The following is a 20,979-nucleotide window of genomic DNA, read 5'->3' on the forward strand; positions in this document are numbered from 1 at the left end:
GTGTTAGTGGTTTCATCAGATCAGCGAGGAAGCTGTGTGCCTATGGATTTCATCTCTCACCTACATATTCCTGTCTGTCAGCTCAGGACACTCCCAGTCTTTGTCCACTTCTCCCTTAATAAATTATGCTTTGCTCCTTTGTTCCTGTTCAGGTACCACTCCCCAGCCTGCAGTTTCCTCTGGACTGTTATAATGGTCTTTTATTCTACCAGTGTCTGTCTCCCCACCTTTCCTTTCTAGTGTCTTGCTGTGGAAAGCAAGACCCTTTTAACCTGACTCTTTTTCTAAACTTTCCATTTAACACCTCTGATCTTATGCCACTGTGTGAAAGAAGTATGTTCGTTCCACCTTTGTACTAACCATAGTTTGTTCTTTATCTGTGAGCTGACCAGGTGGGTGGATTGGCTGTGCAGACAGCTGTCCTTGGGTCATGGTGTTTGACATATACGAGATTATGGTTATGTGGGGTGGGGGTCAGTAGGGGCAGGGGTATGTGTTGAAATGAACTCTGAATTTCTGGCCCTGAATTTTTCACTATCACTTAGTAGGTCCACATAGAGCATTTGGATGGAGCTTAAGTTTCTACTTTGTTGCCAACAGACATACAGGGATCTTGATGCTGACAACCATGGCAAGCAGAGTCCCCGACATGAGAGGGTAAAAGAGCATGAACCCATGGCATGGGATGCTGAGAGCCAAGCAGATGGGGCACGCGTGAGGGGGTGGGGGTGTGCAGAGGGAAGGGGGCATGGGGAATAGCCCCTTTCCCTTTGCTTTTTGCACGTTCTTGTCACCTAGCCAAGAGCCAGAATTCTTTTTGCTAGCAGTGTTAACCCCTGCAAGTAGCGTTCACTATAGAGCATCATCTACCCGGCATTCAGGTGGATGTGTTATTGTAAGTGTGTGTTATTATTATTGTATGTGTGTGTGCTACTATAGAGGGCCTCATGACTTCCCATCTCTGCCCACCTTTCCCATTCCAAGACTATACTACCTCTACCCCCAAAATATATGCCAGTGGTTGAAGAGCATTGGACTGCCTGGTACAGCTTCTTAAGAGATGGGTCTAGGTCAGTAAGCAGGCGGCATTTGACAGTCACAGATCTTGATGTAGAAATGCTAAGAGAGCCAAAGCTCTTATCAGTGTGGGGATTTTTCACGTATGAAGAGATTGATGGGAAGGAGGGTGATGATAGGATGGGGGTATATAAAGAAAAGCTTTAGTCTTCTGAACAACTAAGGGGGGAAATTACTAATTGCAACTAGCCATCATATAATTTGATAAATGGCAGAGATGCTCAATTAAAGAGGCCCTTTATTTTATGAAACTTTTGTTGTTGGTATTCCTACCTTTAAAGAAGATCTCAGAGTGGGGATAGCCTGCAGCTAGGGTAAGAAATTATATCCTAGTTATTAATCTTACAAAAGCCTTTATTTTACCTCCTTTTCTGCCTTTGCTGTCTGAGAAATACAGTTATGGGTAAGCAGTAAATTAGGTCACTCATCACACCCAGTAGGAAACTGGTCATAGCACTGTCTTCCTGTGCCCTGTGACCAAGCTAACAACAGGCAGTCCATGTGCTGCCAGGGTCAGGTGCTGGGTCAGGGAGGAGAGAACGGGGTGGAGGTGGAGGGTGGGACCCTGCTCCACTGTGCTCCCCCTTGTTGGGGCTGCTCTTTTCCATGGTGCAGACAGAATGTGTCCGGCCTCTTCCTCCCTTCTCCTTAGGCTGTATCCCTCCTAAAAGGGGCAGTAGGCATTTTCATTGAGCAGGGTAGTGCCCTACATTTTGGGGAATGCATATTTAATGAGGTGCTGATGATTTTAAATGAAAACAATTCCTAAAAGAAGAAGGGAGGGAAGTATGTGGAATAGAAGGAGACATTGGCATGGAGGAACAATTTGAAGTCTAGGGCTGTAGTGTATACGAGAAGGGTAGGACTTTGAGCTTAGGAGGCAATAAAGATGCAGGGATTTTCTTACTTTTTCCCTATGAGCTGGTTTCTGGATTCCTCGGTGCCTGGCTGGATACTTTTGAGGGACGTAGTTTATGTTGCTTTCCAGGACCCTCCCTCCACTACCCCATGGCCCTGCATGTGCACATGCCTGCTCTCTCCGCCCCACCTTGTCACCAGTCCCCCACTTCTCCCATTAGCTCTGACTGCTCCATCACCCCAGGGGGATGCTCAGCCTTCTCTCTTGCTTCCTTTTGGTGGGTGGTGCTCTTCTACAGATATCTTCCCCAGCTCTCCCTGGGGCCTGTGTTGCTGACTGCTCCCCAAGGGCTGAGCTCAGGGCCAGTGGGCTGGCCGAGTGTCTGGAGCAGAGGCTCAAGAGGCACCAGGTAATGCCACTTCATATTGACATGCCACGGAGCTGTGAAGGAAGAGCAGCTGAGTAGGGGGTGTGACGGATCTGCTTGGAGCTGGAGAGCAGGGGGCTTCTTAGTGCCATGACTGTAACTCTGTCCCTGACACCCTAAAGATAGTTCGCTCTGAACCTGGTGGGAAACTAAGCAATTACTGCTTGCCAAAGCTTTCAGCCTTCTTGCTGTCTGGGACTGGAGAGTGCCTGGCTGCATGGGACCACCACTGAGGAAGACCCTAGCCTGCTTTTGCTACACGTGCTGTGTGTAGCCTGTAGAGGACTCTTGGGAGTTCAGGTCTTTTCTACTAATTGTTGCTTGGGATTCAGCTGGCTCCTTGGCAAGCAGAGCTTCTCTGATCACTAGCAGTAGAGTGAAGAGATGCCACATTTCTGGCCTTTATGTAGAAGACACGCACTTCGCTCTAGATTTGCTGTCTCTACTGCCTGCTACTTGTGGAATGGAGTGATGGGGTGGTGGTACAGTCTGTTTGCCCGGGAGAAATCCTGCCTCAGGCCAGGGAGAAGGCTCTCTGCAGAGCACAGAGAGTGTGTGTGTTAGCAGGACGCCACTGTGCTTCCCGTCTCCTGGCTGGCAGCGTTACCCACTTTAGAGGGTCACTGGAGTAAGAATACTAAGCAAGACTGGGTGAGGCTTTGCTGGGTGGCTCACAGCTGTAGGTCTCTATTCCAGAGCACACTCCGCTGTAAGCATTAGGGAAGGGGAAGTTAAAAGCAAAATGGAAGCCATGAATGAGCTGCTTATGCTTATATTTGGGTCAGTATGTGACTTTTAACCTTTCCTTTGATTTTTTTTCTCCATCTTATATTTTATAGCCAGAGCTTGAACCTCCTCGTCGATTTTTTGTCGACCAGTGGGAGCTTTCTCTTAGCCTGCGTTCCTCCCGCCCCGCTTCTCCCTCCTCCGACTCCCTCCGACAGGTAGCATGGCCAGGGCCTTGGCAAACTTTTCCCTCTGCAGCCTCCGCTCGCTTCACTCTCACAATTGTCACCTGCTCTGAGTGGGTTGTAGAGTTCTGGACTTCGGCCTATCTCTTCAGGAAGCCAATGTGCATGTGTCTGTTTTGCGTGTGAGGCCTGTGGGAACACACCTTGGCTAAAGAGGCTGCTGGCTTTGATTGAACTGTGTGTAACACATCAGATTCTGTCCAAGTAAACCCACTTTGATCATATTTTAACTATATCAAATAATGATAAGCATTTTTCAGCCATTGGCTTTTTTAACTTCTAATGTCTTCATAATCATGTGTTATAAAATATGAACCATGGCATAATTAAATCTCTTAAATGGAGTGGTGAATGTGCAGTATCCTGGGTGCCTCTTGACTTGTAATCATTTGAAGAATGAACCCTGCTCTTGCCCACAATAGCGCTGATCCAGTTGTAGAAGAGTTTATAGAGAGATTGGAGGGTCTTTTTATCTTGTTTATCTCCCGTTCTTGAGACAGTACCAGACCACATGGGGTGTAGGTGTGGGGGGGCTGTGAGTGGGTGTGGGTGGGTGGTATGCAACAGTATAAGTGCAACAATTGCTACACTTTGACTGTTTTAAGAGTGGGAAGAAGGAAACCATCTGCTTTTCTTGGGTCTTCTCATCTCTTGGAGGTGTGCTTGTCAGTATTACCACATTTTTGAAAACTGAATGTGACAAATGCCTTTGTAGCCTGGGGCTGTTCTGGTCAGGAGGGTCAGGTCCTGGCTGAGCAGTGAGGGCCTAGGGATTGCTCACTGTCCTAGCCTCATATTTGAGGGGTTTGGTCCACACTCTCACTTATCTGCTGCAGAATGAAAGAAACGTAATTTTCTGCTCCCTTGGTGCCAGCTATTAAATTATGTGCTCAGCTCTGCCTGGTGTGTTTCTGTTCCAAGCCTAAGCTTCTTTAATGTCCCTAATCTAAAGAAGGCTTGGATCTAAGAGCCACTTGTTTTTCTCAACCACTAATAGGCATAATCTGTGAAGTTAATTGGCAAATGGCATCAATCCTTGGAAATCTCCTTATTTTTGAGTTGAAAAATATATAATTGATTCCTTAGTTCCAGTTGAGGCTGAGCTGAGCCAGACAAAAATAGTTTTCTCACTTGTGTGTCTGTTCCCATATTTACATAGCACTGGCTCCCCTCAGAGTACTTCTGCTGTCTGTCCCTGCCCCGCTAGGCCCTGCTGTTGTTCAAGGCTGTGATTCTCCTATATGTTTGTCCATTCAAGCCTTGTCCTGAAGGGGTTGTTGGCACTGCCAGGGTAACTGCTCCTAGTGCAGATCTGAGTCAGAATTAGAGTCACGGACAGGGAGCCCCTTATTTCACTAAGTTCTTGAGAGGAGCACACATGTAGTAGGTGCCATGGTCATCTCCATGTAGAAGGGTGACCTGGGCATGGAGTCTCTAAAGGATTTCTTCCTGGGAACAGGCTCAAGGTTAGCTGCCTGAAACACCCAGCCTAGGTATGAGCCGATGACTCATGGTGAAATGTGGACCGTTTCACCTGTTACTTCTTTTGCCAGAAAGTGGATTGAGTTGGTTGGATTTTTTTTTTCTTTTATCATTTTTCAACCTATAAAAATAGACCAGGTGCAGTAGCTCTCATGCTGTAATCCTGGCACTTTGGGAGGCCAAGGCAGGGAGTTCAAGACCAGCCTGAGCAACGTGGCAAGACCCTATCTGCACAAAAAATAAAAAAAATTAGCCAAGTGTGGTGATACATGCCTGTAGTCTTAGCTACTGAGGAGATTGAGGCAGGAAGATTGCAGTGAGTTACGATGTTACCACTGTACTCTAGCCAGGGCAACAAAGACTCTGTCTCAAAAAAAAAAAAAAAAAAAAGAATCCCTCCTAGACTAGAAATACATTCTGACTTCCCAGGACTAATTGTGAGCAACTTGTCTGCATGACCACAGCTCATGTTTAACTTGTCCAAGCCAGTCTAGAAGGCTTTGACCTTAGCACCTGGGTGGATCACATGGGCCTCAAAATGCTGCGCTAAACCCACGTTTGAAGATCAGTAGAGAGAATCGGTTCAGAAGGCTCCTTCCAGTAAAGCTTGGGAATGTTGCTGCATATGACGGTGTCATGATCAGGTGTTAATAATGAGGAAGGAGATTATTACAGGTAATACTAGAGTTAGTGACATATGTTGCCTAAGTGGAAAGTCAGCCTTTGGAAGAATGAGCCTAGTTTCTTTCTAAATGAGGAAATAGCTTCCCAAGCCGTCTCTCATACCTTGAAACATGTGGCCAGTCTGGGCGTCCACTGTTTTTCCATGGGGGTTGTTCCTCTTGAATTCTTTAAATGTAATCTGAGTCACCAGGGTGTGTGCCTTTCTTTCTTCTCTGTTTGCATTCATCCTGTCTTCCTACCCCCACCCCAACCTCCTGGAACTGTATATTCTACAAAGACAAGAAAGACCAAGTTCTCCCCTAAGGAAGACACTTTTCCCTGCAGCTGCTGTTCCCACACATGCTGGTGCCTCTGTGTGGCACTGACACGATGTTTTTCTTACCACCCGGGTTGCCTGCTTGTGAGCACTGTGTTGGCATGGTTTGCTGCTGCACCTTATATTCATTCATTTTATACCTTTCTAAGATTTTTTTCACTGTCTTCTTAATTTATTTATTTTTTCCTTCTCATTTCCCCTCATTCTGGTCATTTTATAATCTCCAACCAATAGAAGTATATAAAGATGTACACGGGCGGAGTGAGCTCATTGGCTGAGCAGATAGCCAATCAGCTTCAAAGGAAAGAGCAGCCCAAAGCCCTTCTAGACAAGAAGGAACTGGTAAGAGATGTCTCAAGGGCACTGCCTAGCTAAACATGACACAGCTATGGCAAACAAGCTTGGTTTGTTCTGAGTAGTCAGTATATGTCATGTGGTAATTTTTTGGAGGTTGTCTGAATTTTGATAATTGAATTTCTAGGACTGCCATAGTTGTTTAGAAAGTTGTATGGAAAAGTGATCCATCTAGAGTCCAGGGGACCCATATATATGTGTAGAATCATTTGAAAACTGAGTGTGTTTGTGTGCGCGCGCGCGTGTGTGCACGCACGCTACTCTCAGAACAGAATTCTGTCAAAATAGTTTGCTTTAATGGCTCTGAAATTCTGTAATCTTGGGTCTTTCACCAGAAGCAAATGACTTAGGTTTTCTCTCGGCTGTTGGTTAACCCTGAATCCACCTTGTGCTAGTGCTCTCCGGAGGCACGTGGGATGCGGCTCCTGCAGTGGTGCCGCTGCTCTTTGGGAAAGCCAAGAACAAAGTAAACTGCAGCGTTCAATACTCGTGGTCTGTCATGGAACAGAATCACTTAGGGTCAGCTTCACCTACAAAGGGCTGCAACTGCGGGAGCGCACCTGCGAGGCACTGCCCTGAGGTGTCCCTCCTTCCTCTCCCCCTCCCCATTCCTGCAGGGCTCCATGAAGAAGGAGTTCCCACAGAACTTGGGAGGCAGCGACACGTGCTATTTCTGTCAGAAGCGGGTCTACGTGATGGAGAGGCTGAGTGCTGAGGGCAAGTTCTTCCACCGGAGCTGCTTCAAGTGCGAGTACTGCGCTACCACCCTGCGCCTCTCAGCCTATGCCTATGACATCGAAGATGGTGAGGTGGCTTGCTCTTCGGGCCATACTTAGAAACAGTGTCTGAGGCACTTTGTCCATTTGAGCTGGGGACCTTGGGAGCCCTTGCTGCATTCCTCTGTGTGCATTTTTTTCATTCTACCTCCCTCAACCCTTCCCATCCATCTCCTTCCATCCTTTGTTTTTTCTCTAAGACTCTTTCTTATAAATATTTCCCAAAGTTGCCAAGCTGTATCATAGCATTACCCAGCAATGATGGTAATGAGAATGGCATGCATTTGCCTGTATCATTTCCCTGACTCCACAGATGCTTACTTGCTCTCTGACTTCATGGTGGGATCTTGAGATAAAAAGGACACAATGAGGATAAGTCTTCTGGTCTTTATAGGAGGGGAATCACAGCTCTGTAGAAGTCACATTTCTTGTCTAAGGTTGACGACCATAAATTGAAACTAGATCCTAGGCCCCTGGTTTTTAGACGTCTGCCTGTTGGAGACAACTGCACATTGCCTGGTGTTACCACTTTTCTCTGGCATAAGCATCTCACCGTCCTGTATCTGATGCCTTGAGAGCTCATTTCACAGAGCCTGAATCTACTTTGCTATGGTGTTCAGGCCTGGTCTTTTGTGACACTTGTTGGTTTTTACAGTGGAAAGACTGATAGGGTAGAAGGTAGTGAATGATGCCCGCAGATGACAGAGTCTGGTGGGCAGAGGCAGGCAGCCCACCATGACAGGACCCTGCACTCGTGGCTCCTGCACCTGTTCCTACAGGACCCTGAAGAGGCTTCATGGGAGACAGTCTTACTGAGTTCAGAGTAATAAGGGGACCTAGATTAATAGAAGAGAAAGTAAATCCTCAGAGGGTGGTCTCAAGTCCCTTACATTGGTAGGTGACTTCTTGACTGTGAGGAGATTGTAAGGTGATGTCACATAGGAGAGGACACCAGACAATTAGGACCTAGTCACTCCAGCCGTCCAGGCCCTCCTAATAGTGACTGAACAGGCAGCTCTGTCAGAGGGAGCAGGAAAGGAGCCCAAAGTAGTGAACTGAGAAGGGCCAACACCTGTCATTGTGACACCTGGTCCTCTATGCATTGCGGGGAGATTAAGACTGTTGTTTAGATAAGGAAGGTAAATTGTTAGGTATCAAATCCTCTGTTTCATTTTTCCCACACAACTACTCCTTGGAAGCGCCTTTGATCTGCAAGGATCGGGGTTGGCGGACAGAGCCTGCCCACCTTTGTGTGCACGCCCTTCGTGCTTAGGTTGTTCTAATTAGCCTCTTCCAGGCGTGTCTGCATGGAAAGAAGATCCCCCAAGGTCCAGCTTACTGGTCTACAGGTATTTTTGCCTGTGGATGTGTGCTCATCTGTGCTACCTTCTCTTGAGGATACAGGCGGAGTGTAAAGTATGCCTCCAGGAGCTCCCGTTCTGACAGGAATGAAAAACAGTGCACGTGAAGCAGTAGCAGACAAAAGAGGATAAGATAGGGCTCAGTTACACAGTCTAGATTGTAACTTTGTAGAAGTTCAGAGGAAGAAGAAATCAATGAAGTTCAAAAGCAGTCTGGAGTAACCTAGCTGACCATGGCTAGACATGGAGAGAGAAGCATGTGGTATCTAAGAGAAGGGCAAAGGTGGCATATCAGGCAAGAGGGCGGCAGGGGCTCAGACAGGAGTGGCCACAAGGCTGGTGGGTGAGGCTGGACAAGGGTGGTATGTTATTCTTGACTGGGCAGGGAGGACAATGAGTCTAAACCAGCTCCCCAAATTTGGACCCAGATAAAATTTTCATCAGCTTAGCCCTTCTTGGGGAATTGTGGATTAGAGACAGGAGTGGAACTTTAGGGGCACTGAAGTGATCAAGTAATTCAGAAATAAAACTGAAGAAACTCAGATAAGAAAAGAAAAGGCTGGGGAGGTTGAAATGAGTGCAGGGAAGTCATCCAGGCATTGTGCTAGGCCCTTGAACACATAGCACATCATTTCATCCTCATAACAGCCCCAAAAGGTAGCTGCTTTTATAATTGTAATTTTACAAGTCAGGAAATTGAGTTCAGAGGCAACATAAGTTGCTTGTCCAAGTTTATGTGACCTCTGAGATCCAGTCGAGGTTGGAGGTTCGAGGATTACAGGCTCTAGGCCCATTGTCAACTCCATACTGGTAAAGTGAGTATCATAAACTTCTAGATGTATCTGTTTTACCCTTGTCACTGTTTGTTCTTCCCTTCAGTCTGTTCAAACACAGAGCTACTCTTTCTGTTGTCAAATACTAGCTCATTTGTGATTGCTGCCAACTCTTAAGACAAGGACTCCAAATTAGACAGTTTGTCAGACCTGTCCTTGTCAGCTTGAGGAGAGAAAACTTGCTGCCTGCCGAGGTGGTCTGTGTAGGGTAGTCCTCAGCAGTGACAAGCCTGAGCGTCTCCATCTCTGTTGAGTGCCACCCAGGTCAGCCACTGCGCCTTCCATCAGCACCACTGGCCTCCCTGCCTCCATTGCCCCTGACATGGCTGAAAGCAGCGCAGAGGATCTTAAAAGGTGTGAGTCAGATCTCACCGATCTCCTACCCACGCCAGTGCAGACAGAGCCTGCAGCCCTGTCCCAGTGGAGAGGCGTTGCACGTCCACCCTAACCATCCTGCCGTCAGCTGCCCCGGCTCACTGCACTCTTCACACTGGTCTCTTTCCCATCCCATAAACATGATGAAGCCACTGCTCTCTTAGGACTTTGCCCAGCTGTGTCTTCTGGAATGCACTTCCCCCGATCTCCACAGGATGGGCTTCCTGTCATTCACGTCTCCACATGTTCCCTCCCCAGAGAGGCACACCACCCGTGTAGCCTCCGTACAGTGGGCACTGCTGTCTCATACTTACTCATATCATCTGCTCAGTCCAGGCAGAGAGCTTTGTCTGTCTTCTTGCCTGGAAGACTCTCAGTGTTTAGATTGGAACCTGTCGCAGCATGGCATCAGTAAGATGGTGAATGAATGAATGAATGGCCCCATTCACCTTAGGCTTGCCCTGTAGCAGTCTGTTTTCCCCAGTTCCCTTTTCCAGTCACTCCCATATTTAATTATTGAGATTCCTTACTTTAGACCAATGAAAATCACTCACTGAACCATCCATAATCTGTAGTTAATTTATAACATCAGGGTGTCTAGATTTACTAACATGAGACGGGCATGATAGGATAGTGGCTAAAAGTGTAGGCTCTGGAGCCAGCTTCCTAGGTTCACATCTTGCCTCGGAGGTTTGCTGACTCTGGGCAGGTTGCTCAGTCTTTCTCTGTCTCCCTGGAAAAGGTAGATAATCACAGTGTCTGTCTTCTTTGGGGTGGTGATTAAAATGGTGTCTAGCATATGGTAAATGTTAGATAGAAATCAGCTTTTTTTTTTTTTTTTCATCTAAAAAGCAAAAAGTGTCATCAAGTCGAGTTTGAGAAGGTATGAAGAGATATATTAATCAAGCACCTATACTACATGACATGTGATATTTGTGTAATTATCTCAGCCTATGAGGTACCGTGTTTCCCTGAAAATAAGACAGGGTCTTATATTTATTTTTCCTCAAGAATGTCTTCTTAAACCCTAGGGCTTATTTTCAGGGGACTTTTTTTTTTTTTTACGGTACAACAATCTACATTTATTCAAATACAGTAAAGTCATCCTCTGATACATCATCATAGTAAAATGGCAGCCACAGCTTTCCTTCTTCCCCCTGGGGACACACGATACCTGAAGCGGAGTGTCCCCCTCCTCACTTCACTGAGGAGACTTTCCCCTCAAAGCCTCAGCGTGCAGCACGCACAGGATGGCCGGGACTTGGCAGGGGGAGCCGACCTTGTTGGTGGGGCTGCCCGCACCTTTCCAGTCACCTCTGGGATTTATTTGTTAATTTAGGATACTAGCACAGGATTCAGTGAGGATTCAATTTAATTCAATTGAGTTGTATTTTAAGATCTGGGATTGTGGCTAGCATGGTGGCTCAGGCCTGTAATCCTAGCACTCCGGGAGGCCGAGGTGGGAGGATCGCTTGAGCCCAGGAGTCTGAGGTTGCAGTGAGCTATGTTGATGCCAGGGTACTCTAGCCTACCCTGGCAACAGAGTGAGACTATCTCACCAAAAAAAAAAAAAATCTGGGATTCTACTTTATCAGAAAAAAACCTCATAAAACAAATAAAAGCAGGAAAAAAGTAGAAGGAAGGAATGAAAGTATAAATAACATTATATTTCTGATAATGTAATAAACCAGACTCTTGGTTACAGGTTGTAGAAGCTCAAGTCAGATTGACTTTTAAGCATTAGAGTCATGGATCTTCCTTCTAGATAGCAGTCTCCAGAGAAGGGCTGCCCTTCTCCCTTATCCGCCATAATGACCCTCCAGAATGGCTCTGGTCAGCCTGATTTTAGTCACTGGCATGTGACTAAAATCAGCACAGTGACTGACCAGCCTGGATTATGTGTGTCCACTTCTGGGCTGGGTAGCGTCAGGGCACATGGTTGATAGCCCCCATCAGAATCCCATGGAAGAGGTAACAAACAGACCAAAAGAAATCATACGTGATTCAAGTACTAATAATATATTTTGTTTTGGTGGCCAAAATTCAGAAAAGCAGAGTGGTTTATTACAGATCATAAAAGGAAATTGTGGCCAAGCTGAAAATTATAACCCGTGACTGGATTCCTCTCACAAGAAACAAAAAGATTGATTTGGGCTACCAAGTGTTCCTAACTACAGATGTTGTGTCTCTGAGTCCTAGTTAAGTGCCAATAGCTAGTGGAAAATTCTGTTTTGGAAAATATACTATGTATTATGAACATTATTTAAAATCTATGGAATTCCATAAATTTAATTTTTTTAACAGATTTATTCAGCATGGGAGGGGAATTTCAGCTGAGAGAAAATAAGCTAGCTACTTTGAAGAAAAAAAGAAAGAATCAGATCACCATGTGAAGGAGGAAAAGGAAGAAGGAAGAATACCATCTCATCTTCACTTTCTTTGGCTGTTAGGTCCCCTTATTTTAGCTTGTGATCAAGAAAGCTCATTTGTCTAAGGAGTACTCTCTACAAATGAAAAGGATAAAATGGGATTACTTCTGTTTCAACAATTTCTGTAATCATTTAATGTTCAAGAACATTTGAGTAGGCCGGGCGAGGTGGCTCACACCTGTAATCCTAGCACTCTGGGAGGCCGAGGCGGGTGGATTGCTGGAGGTCAGGAGTTCGAAACCAGCCTGAGCAAGAGCGAGGCCCCGTCTCTACTATAAATACAAAGAAATTAATTGGCCAACTAATATACATAGAAAAAATTAGCCGGGTATGGGGGCACATGCCTGTAGTCCCAGCTACTTGGGAAGCTGAGGCAGTAGGATTGCTTGAGCCCAGGAGTGTGAGGTTGCTGTGAGCTAGGCTGATGCCACGGCACTCACTCTATCCCGGGCAACAAAGTGAGACTCTGTCTCAAAAAAAAAAAAAAGAACATTAGAGTAAAGAAAGAGTCAGAATAAAATGACTTTGTGAGTTAATTCCACTACCAGTGTCCTAGGAAAAGCCAAGACAGTGTTATTCAGACTTTTTTGGCCACACCCCCAGTAGGACCCAGTAAACACATGTAGACATACTTGAAAGTGCTAAGAAATAATATTTGACTCTAATTATGCCACAGTATGCTCTGGTTTTTATTATATTTTGTTGTGTTCCATTCTACTCATAGTCCATTACAGGATTTTTTGATTTTTGTACTAGTTTTCAATGTTGACCCTGATTGTCGGGGGCCGGGGGTGGGGTGGGCATCATAGCCTGCAGTTGCACCCACACTGGCTCATGGGTAGGGAAGGAAGGAGTGTGTGGGTGCAGGGGGTGAGCAGCAGAGCTGATGCCCAGCATTGTCCACCCCTGCAGGCTTCACGCCTCCACCCACACTTGTATTCATCCTTGGTTTCCCCAGAAATGCTCCTCCCCATTTTTCATGTGGCCACATCTTTGTTCTGCACACACTGCCACTTTGTCCGCTGGCCCTGCCCTGCAAGCCTCACATCTCTGCTCTGGGCACTGATTGGGTGACAGCTCAGTGGCCTTCTCATTCCCAAAGGAAAAGACTCCCTCCCCCTCACCTTGAGGCAAGGGGACAGGGGGCCTGTAATCAACATTCATAGGGAAGGAAAGGACCAACCTCCCTGGACAAGAGACTGGGCTGGGTGATGGCCTCCTGTGGCTAGAGTAGAGGGATAGGAGGGACTGAGACCCGGGGTCGTGTTCAGAATCACTGAGTCTGGCTCACTCCCTTGTCCCTTGCTTCTGTCATCTGCAGGTAAATTCTACTGTAAACCACACTACTGTTACCGACTCTCTGGCTATGCACAGAGGAAGAGACCAGCGGTGGCTGCTCTGTCTGGAAAGGTAATGGTGATCCATCCTGTAAGTGGGGAGAAGTGGTGGGCGCCAGTGCGGTGTGGCCACGGGCCAGCTGTGCCTGAGCAGGGCCTGTGGGTGCCCTTGCAGCCCTGCCTCTCCTGTGAGGCGAGGGCCTGAGACATGGTTGCGGTCCAGTTTGGGGAGGGAACCAGCTTTTGCAGTATGCTCTGATGTTGTAATTCACTAAGGTAATGTTCCATCTGACACCTGAGCTGAACTTGAGAGATTATGTAGACCCTCCCCTCTGTTCTGTGCACATTAAAGATGTTTGCCCTTGTAAATGAGCATCTCTCTGAGAGAAGGATGCCCTGCTATTAAGGGTAACTGGCTACTCATTTTTATGACTCTCATCAAGGAAGGCAGTGGTGGAAAAGAGGCAGTGTGAGGAGGAGCTCTTCCTGTTCCTTGGCAGCCCCACCCCAGGGTCTGGGGGCAGGTGGGAGCAGGTGTTAATCCCCAGCCCATCAGCTCCTTGCGTTACCTTGTTTTGTGAGTTACTTATCTGAGAATTTGCTTCTTTCTTACTTTTTTTTTTTTTATTGGAGTGGCTTTCTACCAGTCAGTTGAGCCCAGTAAGCCCTTTACCACCTGATGTCACCTTGTCAGCACACAACTAATTCAGGCCTCCTTTAGAGGCTTCACTGAGGGACTTATGGGAAGGGGTACACTTAGCTGGATCTAGACTCAGACTCCTGAGGACTTCCATGGGGAGTATGTCCTCGTTTTTTTGTTTTTTTTTTTTTTTAAAGAAAGACTTACACTGTATGAAGAATACAGCTCTGGGTTACCTGGTAAGATCAGCAGAGACAAACCAGCCCATTACATTGTCGTTGCAGCCTGAGATTTGAGTGCTTCAGTGAGAGTCACTCTTTTTCTTATGGACTTTCTTAGGAGGCCAAAGGACCCCTGCAGGATGGCCCCACTGCAGATGCAAATGGACGGGCCAGCACCGTGGTCAGCTCGGCTGAAAGAACCCCAGGTAGCCTCACTTCCTTGTTTGGCTGGGTGGTGCGTCACTCTCTTGGCCTCTGTGACAAGGCCAAGGGCATGAGCCAGCACCTCCAAAGCAACATTTCTTCAATTGGGCATCAGGTGGCCCAAAATCCTTTGGACTCCTTTTTCATGTGCCAGCTGCTTGCATTTGGAGTCCCCTTTCTCTATGGCCTGTCAGAGGTGCTGGTACAAATTGGAGGGGAGTTCCACTGGCAGACTGTGAGCCAGTGAGGGTCCATCTGGTAAGCAGCATCGCCCAGGCTGTGGGTCATGTTTATTCAAAGTCTCAAAGTACTATTGCCCCATCCCATATCTATCACACACATCGGGGTGGCTGGTCCAAATCCCATGAAGGCAAATAGGAATTCAGAACACGCTGCCCTTGCCACTGAGTCAAGTGGGTATCCAGAGTTGCCAGGCCTTCATGTGGTTCCTTGTTTTTAAACTCCTTTGAAACAGGGTGGGGAATTGTGATGGTTAAGGCTCCATGGTCTGGATATGCCTTCACTTGAACTTGAAATTCTTGCATCCCATTCCATATTGAGGAGTCTGGATAAGCTGTCACTGCTCTTCTGTTTGACCTGGACCCATAAAAGACATGACCTCTGACCACTCTGGGGCATTCAAACTTCTAATGAAGATCAAGCCCTAATTCGTCCCACGTCCATTACCACTTTCTTTTGTCAGGAGGTGAATGACACCATCTCTACTTCTAAAAATACGCTTAGAACACATAGTGGAGCTTATGGGCACAAGGCCTGTGGGAAGAATTGTGTTTCTTTTTTCCTTAAAATAGCCTCTTTAGGCTCCCTGTAAAACCAGCCCATGAGATGTATCCACAGCCCACAGATTGCCGTGGCCCTGCCTCCCCAGTGCAGCTCCAGACCATTCCCAGCCTGGGTTGCTGTGTAGGCAAGAGAGGAATTCAGAAGGGCCACGATGTCTGTCGGTCACATTTTCCTCTGGCTTAAAATGAATATATCTCAAGCAACCACTTGCAAACTCATGTAAAAATTCAAGATTATCAGCCAATGCCAGAAACCAAGGAGGAGTTGGTAGTGGAATTTCCATGATGGGAAATGGGAAGAATTATCCCCTTGACCTTCGCTGAGAGGTTCTCAGAGTTGCATCTTCTCCCATTTGTAAGAGCTGGTTAATGTCAGTGCTGTGGTGTTCATTCTGGGAGAGGGAGAACTGCCCAGAGGCTGGGCAGTACAGCCTGGGTGCAGTGATCTGGAGGCTGATACAGCAAACCTCAGCCGAGGTAGGTGAACTCGGCATCTGCTACATGTGCCCTTACTATAGTCTGATTTTTAAGTGCCCTGCAGTTGGGACCAACATTTTATAGCCATGTTAAGCCATGAATAACTTTTAAAGCTTCTACAGTCTTGAAGATCTTTATAATCTTTCTTATGAAGTGCTGACAGGTCTTTGCAGTCAACACTCTCAGAGCATTGGGGGAATCACCGGCAGAGAAAAATAACCAAAGGTTTCTAGACAGAGAGTTTGGCTCTATGCTGTAGAGTGTGCATTTGATCAGGGGAGAGCACCACCTTCTTGGTCCAGGCCTTATTCCAGCAGAAATGGATTTTCCAAGGAACCTGACTACTCAGTAAAACAACTCAAAGAACTTAAACTCTCCGTTTGGGTATGAAGTACTGAACATTCTTTTAAAAGATTTAAACATGATGAAGTTCAGGTTGTTCCTGAACAAGCCATGTTTGCTCACTTTCCCATCTGGTTCAGGTTACCATTCTTACTGTCTAATTGAAGGTATAATGGATTTCAGGGTTTTAGGAGTTCTAAAGAAAATAGGGTTCCTTAGAGAAGGAGAATATTCTACAAAGCAGGGGGAGAGCATGAGAGTTGGCTGTGTGGTTAAAGAATCAAAACAACCAAGAAAGAAAGCCCTGAGGACATCTCAGTCCCCATGGTTCTTGGTTCTGTGCTAGAAGGTGACTTGCCTGGTATAGCACAGGGGGTTCAATATGGTGTCCCAAAGGAGTTGCAGCTTGATCCCTTAAGGTGAATGAAGCAAGCGCTGTCCCCCCAGTTTAAGGTACCTTCTAGGCAAGGGAAGGCCAGAGAGCTTAGGACTGAGGGACTTCTGTTAGTGTCCTCCTCTGGAGGCCTCAGCTTTTTGAAATTAGAGCTCTGAGTCCTGAACAAAGCACTGGAGCTGACTCGTTTTTGCTAGCATCTGTAGAAAAGGAACAGAATTGTGGGTGGTATTTTTTAAGTTGGCATGAAATAGATTTCTTTTTATCCTTTGATAGAAATTTTCTTCATTAAATCCCAAAATAAAGCCTTAGTTACTTAACTAGAATTTCCTTTTGTAAAGCTTCAGAAAAGCTCAGGTGTTTCCAGGGTCCAGAATGTGTGTAGCGAACAGTTATTAACCGAGATCTGGTAGGTCTCCTCACTGCACTGGAGACCACAAAAGACGATAAATGAATGAACTTGATTGTGTCGTGTATAATGCACCCATCCTCTCTAGATCCACATCCCTCTGCAGAAAGGGCTGGGAAAGCTGTGGTAGCATTCTACCTTGCTGTGTGCCCCATATGCCAAAATTCTTGCTGTTGCAAAAAAAAAAAAAAAAAAACACAGCCCAAATACAACCCACAAGTTCAAAGAACCCACTCTAGGCCTGCTTTAAAGTCTTGTCTTTCTCTGGTAACATAATGTGTAACTGCTGCCTAATTTAGTGTCTGGGAGACATCGTTTATGGTATTTTTTGTTTGTAATGTGCTTTTAATATAGAAATCCTCTTTTTTGTTTTCAAATCTGTAAATGCTTTGTTTCCAAGCTTATACTTACTACTGCAGATGTGTGGCCCCTGGCACAGATTTTCTTACCCTGACCTGATAGTACCTGCCATGACTTTAGAAAAAGCAATAAGGCAAAGAAAGAAAAACCCCAAATGGGCTTGTTTTCCCTTGGACATGAGATCCTCAGTTGCAGGTTCTTTGGATTCTCTTTCACCCAGAGGGATCCTCTTTTTATCTCAGACAGTTGATAACTAAAAATGCAGCATAGAGGCTGTGGGGTGTAACTGGAAGGGAACAGAAGAGCGTTTCCCCCAGGGCATTCGTCATCTGAACATTCACTATGCAGGCAACAGAGAGAGAGGATGGAAGAAACACAGTCGTTTTCTGTCATCTCGTGGAAAAGATTATCTGAACTTAAAAAGCCACAGGTCACAAGTGGCAGCTGCCTGCTCCTTGTGCCCAGACCCCCTTGCATGATGCCGATGGGCTCCATAGTTTGGATCCTGAATGGGCCATTAGGAAATGCAGGCATTTCCGACACAGGTAGAAGAATAGCCAAGCCATATAAGGAATTTCATTCAACCCGGAGTTCCTGCCTGATAGAGGGAAGTTAGGAAATCTTTTTACTGCTTCCTTAGTCCTCTTCCTTTGTAGTTATTTCTGGAAAACCTTTCAGTAGAGCAAAGAGAATTCTGCAATCCAGCTTACCTCTCCTACCCCAAAGTCATAGTTGATGGTGATGTGTGAATGTTTCTATGTATGTACACATTTATATGTATATAGATCTGATTGCACATATATGAGTAGATATTTATTTATATATTGTATTCTAAATAATAATAACAATAATAATAATGAAGCTGTTTCCAAAACTGCTTTTTCCTTGGGTGCAGAGGCTGAGGGGGCTGAACACTGGGAACCATGTGCCTGGCCGTCCTGTGCTCCGGTCAGGACACTGAGGGCGCGTGATGGCCTCACGGCAGCAAGTCCGTGAAGGTGAGCCCTTGGGGTGGGTGCTCAGGACAGGAGCAGCACACACCTAACCTCACGAAATTGACCCAAGAGCAAACTAGGAAGCAGGGGTCTGTTGCTTAGTGGGGTACCACAGAGAACTAAGCACCCCACCTCCCTCTGTTTTGCCTTCAGGCTTTATATATATTGGCTCTCCTGCGTTAGTTATTTCAGCTTTCCACTGTCTGTGGGTGTTCAGTGTGTCTTCAGCTGTTTTTTGCAGCACCATAGAACATTCCTCGGCTCTCCTAAGGGGCTGCACCATGGCCTTGTATATCTAACCAGTGAGTTAAAGGTTTACTTTTTCCCTGAGCCGTCCAGCTTAGGGTGGGGGCAGAAGGGGACGGCAGCAGGCCAGACCCCCACGGCAGTGGTACAGAGGAGCCAGAGCAGGGGAGGATCAGCTGTGCCAAGGAACACGTTACCCGTCGCGCCTGGCCTTCCCGCAGCCTTTGTTTTTGCTCTTGTTTTAATCTGTACTGTTGTGAGTTTTTGGTGTGTTTCTTTGTGAGTTTTTAATTTAATTGTGTAACTTTGTTTTTGCCGTTACTGTGAATCCAAGGTGTTGTGCTTTTAATTTTTTTTAAAACAAATGTTATATTCTTATTTAAGAGAATAAATTCCAAACAATCTTCAGGCTTCTGAGTTTTTCTTTTCCTTCCTTTTTCCTGATTGCAGGGTGGGAAAGGGGGACACTCAGTTAGGGCTCGGGAGCAAGCTGGAAAGCCGCAGTGCCTCAGACTCTCACTTTTGGGGTGGTCAGCAAGAGAGCATAGAGGGGAAATGGGGAACAGGTGTGTATACCTAACGTAGAAACTCCTGTTAACGGAAGGGCCCCTTGTTGAGGGGGTTTGGCATGGTGCAAGATGTTTTGCTCTGCAGCGGCTGCAAGTAGAGAAGAGCAAGAAAGACGTCACCTGTGCCCCAGGGGTCCCACATGCGGTCAGCCAGCAGGAGGAGTCTGTGGGCCAGGCAGGTGGAGGGGCAGAAATTCTGTGTGGAGCTGGGGCTGCATGGGGATGTATGGCTGGTGCCTTCCTCCTGTTTCTCTGACTGTAGCAGGCCGCTAAGGGCAACGGGACCAGGGATGTGTCTGTCCTTTGCCTTGAGGCTGTTGCTAGGGGTACCCTCAGGCTTGGTGACCTTGCTCCTGGTGACAGTGAAGGTTCTTGCTGTTTCCTCCCCAACTGACGTCTCTTTCATGCTGTCTTTGCTGTGACCTGGATGCTGAGCTAGGATATCCAATTATATTTGGCCCCTCAAAGCCTGGAGGGATCATCCTATATTAAAAACCAGACTGTCCCCTTCTGACACACACACACTGATAATCTCCATGCCAGCCACAGTGGGCACAGGCCCAGCTCTGGTGCTGAATTCAGCCAAAAGATGGCCCTGTGGTAGATGCCGAGTCTGCTCCTACTGAGCTCTGGGAAATTGGATGGTTTGATATTAAAAGGCCTTGCTGGCCTCCATGCACCTCTTGGAACTCAGAGAGGTTTTGGGCTTCACCATAGAGCAGAACAGCAGAGTCCTGGGTTCTCCTTGGCATTCTAAGTAACAGTCCCTTGTCAGAGAGGGTCTGCTACATGTGTAGCTCATAGCCCTGCTGTAATACTGTGGTCTGCTTCATCTTCATCAGAGATTGCTGGTTCTGACTTCATCCCAGCCCCCCAAGTCTGTAGCCTCTTATGCCCCTTTCTCTGATATAGTGAGCCATTGTCCTGGTGTCTGTGGAAGGGAGAGAAAGAATTGGGATGTGGGGACTGCAATAAATGACAACTAATAAGTTGACCAAGGATCAATAATAAGGGAGGATACATACATGCATAGAGTTTTCAAATTGTAAATCTTTGCTGCGGTTGCTTCCCACCTCCCAGCAGTTGTGGGGGGGTGGGGGGCATCGTCATTTAGAACAGTGTGCCAAAGCATCTCACAGGAGGGTGGGACAGCCAGTTAATTCTGTGCTGCCCATTGTGAAGACCCTGGAGAATTCTCTTTGGATGGACCTCAGTTTCTTTCTGAAACTTCTTAAAATCCAGTCTCTTTTTTTCTCATAAATTCCCTGGCAATTTCCCTGAATAACACGCTCCCTCAGAGGGACGCTGTGGCGCAGATACAGGAGAACAGGCCATGAAAATGGGCCACTCTATTTTCATGCTGAAAAAATAGGGCAGGATGATGCTTTTTAGGATGCTAGTCTCACAGTTGTCCCTGCCTGCAGTACAAATAGAAGAAAAATACCCACGTCGAGCTCTCTAAAATGCAGCAGCCAGGCAGAGACCTCAGAAAGAATCTTATTCGAATTCCGATCCCTGTCATGAAGCTCTAAAACCTCCCTGAGACTCCAAAACAGGTCCTTACCTTGCCTCACCCAGCCAAGTACCCTACAAGCACCAACAAGCAGATTAGTCATCATGAAATGAGGGTACAGCCAGACTGGCACACCCACTGGATTAGATCACTGCCACCCAGAAGTCTCAGCTATGTGTGTTGCTGCTGGCACCCCTGTCTTTACAATTGCTCCTTGTCTACTCACCACTTACTTCTGGGGGATGGGGGCACATCACTTTGCACAAGTAGTTTATAAACATTTTCTGACTGTTTCTGAGGTACTTTAATAAGGGTCTCCAAGAACGACAGTGGGCAAGAGGTTGAGTAACTACCAACATCTAAACCCTATCTCAGGCTAACTAAACCCAACCTTGCCACTGATGTTCTTTTCCTCCAGACAATGAGATGCATGCAGAGATACAGTCAGAATGTTTCCAAAACTGTGAAGAAAGCTCACGCCCCTTAGAAGCCCCTTATTGGTATGAAGAGGGTAGTTTTGGGATA

At 46.6% G+C, this 20,979-nt stretch overlaps 1 protein-coding gene across 16 annotated transcripts in view; it reads left to right on the forward strand.

Moving 5' to 3' along the window:
* The window catches only part of MICAL3 (microtubule associated monooxygenase, calponin and LIM domain containing 3), a 211,298-nt gene that overhangs the window by 130,227 nt on the left and 60,092 nt on the right, over window positions 1-20,979 (forward strand). For 12 of the 16 annotated variants that reach the window (XM_076007774.1, XM_076007775.1, XM_076007773.1 and 9 more), the window contains 4 exons: window positions 601-657; window positions 6,788-6,974; window positions 13,266-13,354; window positions 14,261-14,348. In XM_076007774.1, coding sequence (XP_075863889.1) covers window positions 601-657; window positions 6,788-6,974; window positions 13,266-13,354; window positions 14,261-14,348 — 421 coding nt within the window. The remainder of the gene's footprint in view (window positions 1-600; window positions 658-6,787; window positions 6,975-13,265; window positions 13,355-14,260; window positions 14,349-20,979) is intronic. The other 4 variants (XM_076007782.1, XM_076007785.1, XM_076007786.1 and 1 more) reach the window with 1 other exon arrangement.

The sequence above is a fragment of the Microcebus murinus genome, chromosome 10, assembly GCF_040939455.1.
Source record: "Microcebus murinus isolate Inina chromosome 10, M.murinus_Inina_mat1.0, whole genome shotgun sequence".
Classification (NCBI taxonomy): domain Eukaryota; kingdom Metazoa; phylum Chordata; class Mammalia; order Primates; family Cheirogaleidae; genus Microcebus; species Microcebus murinus.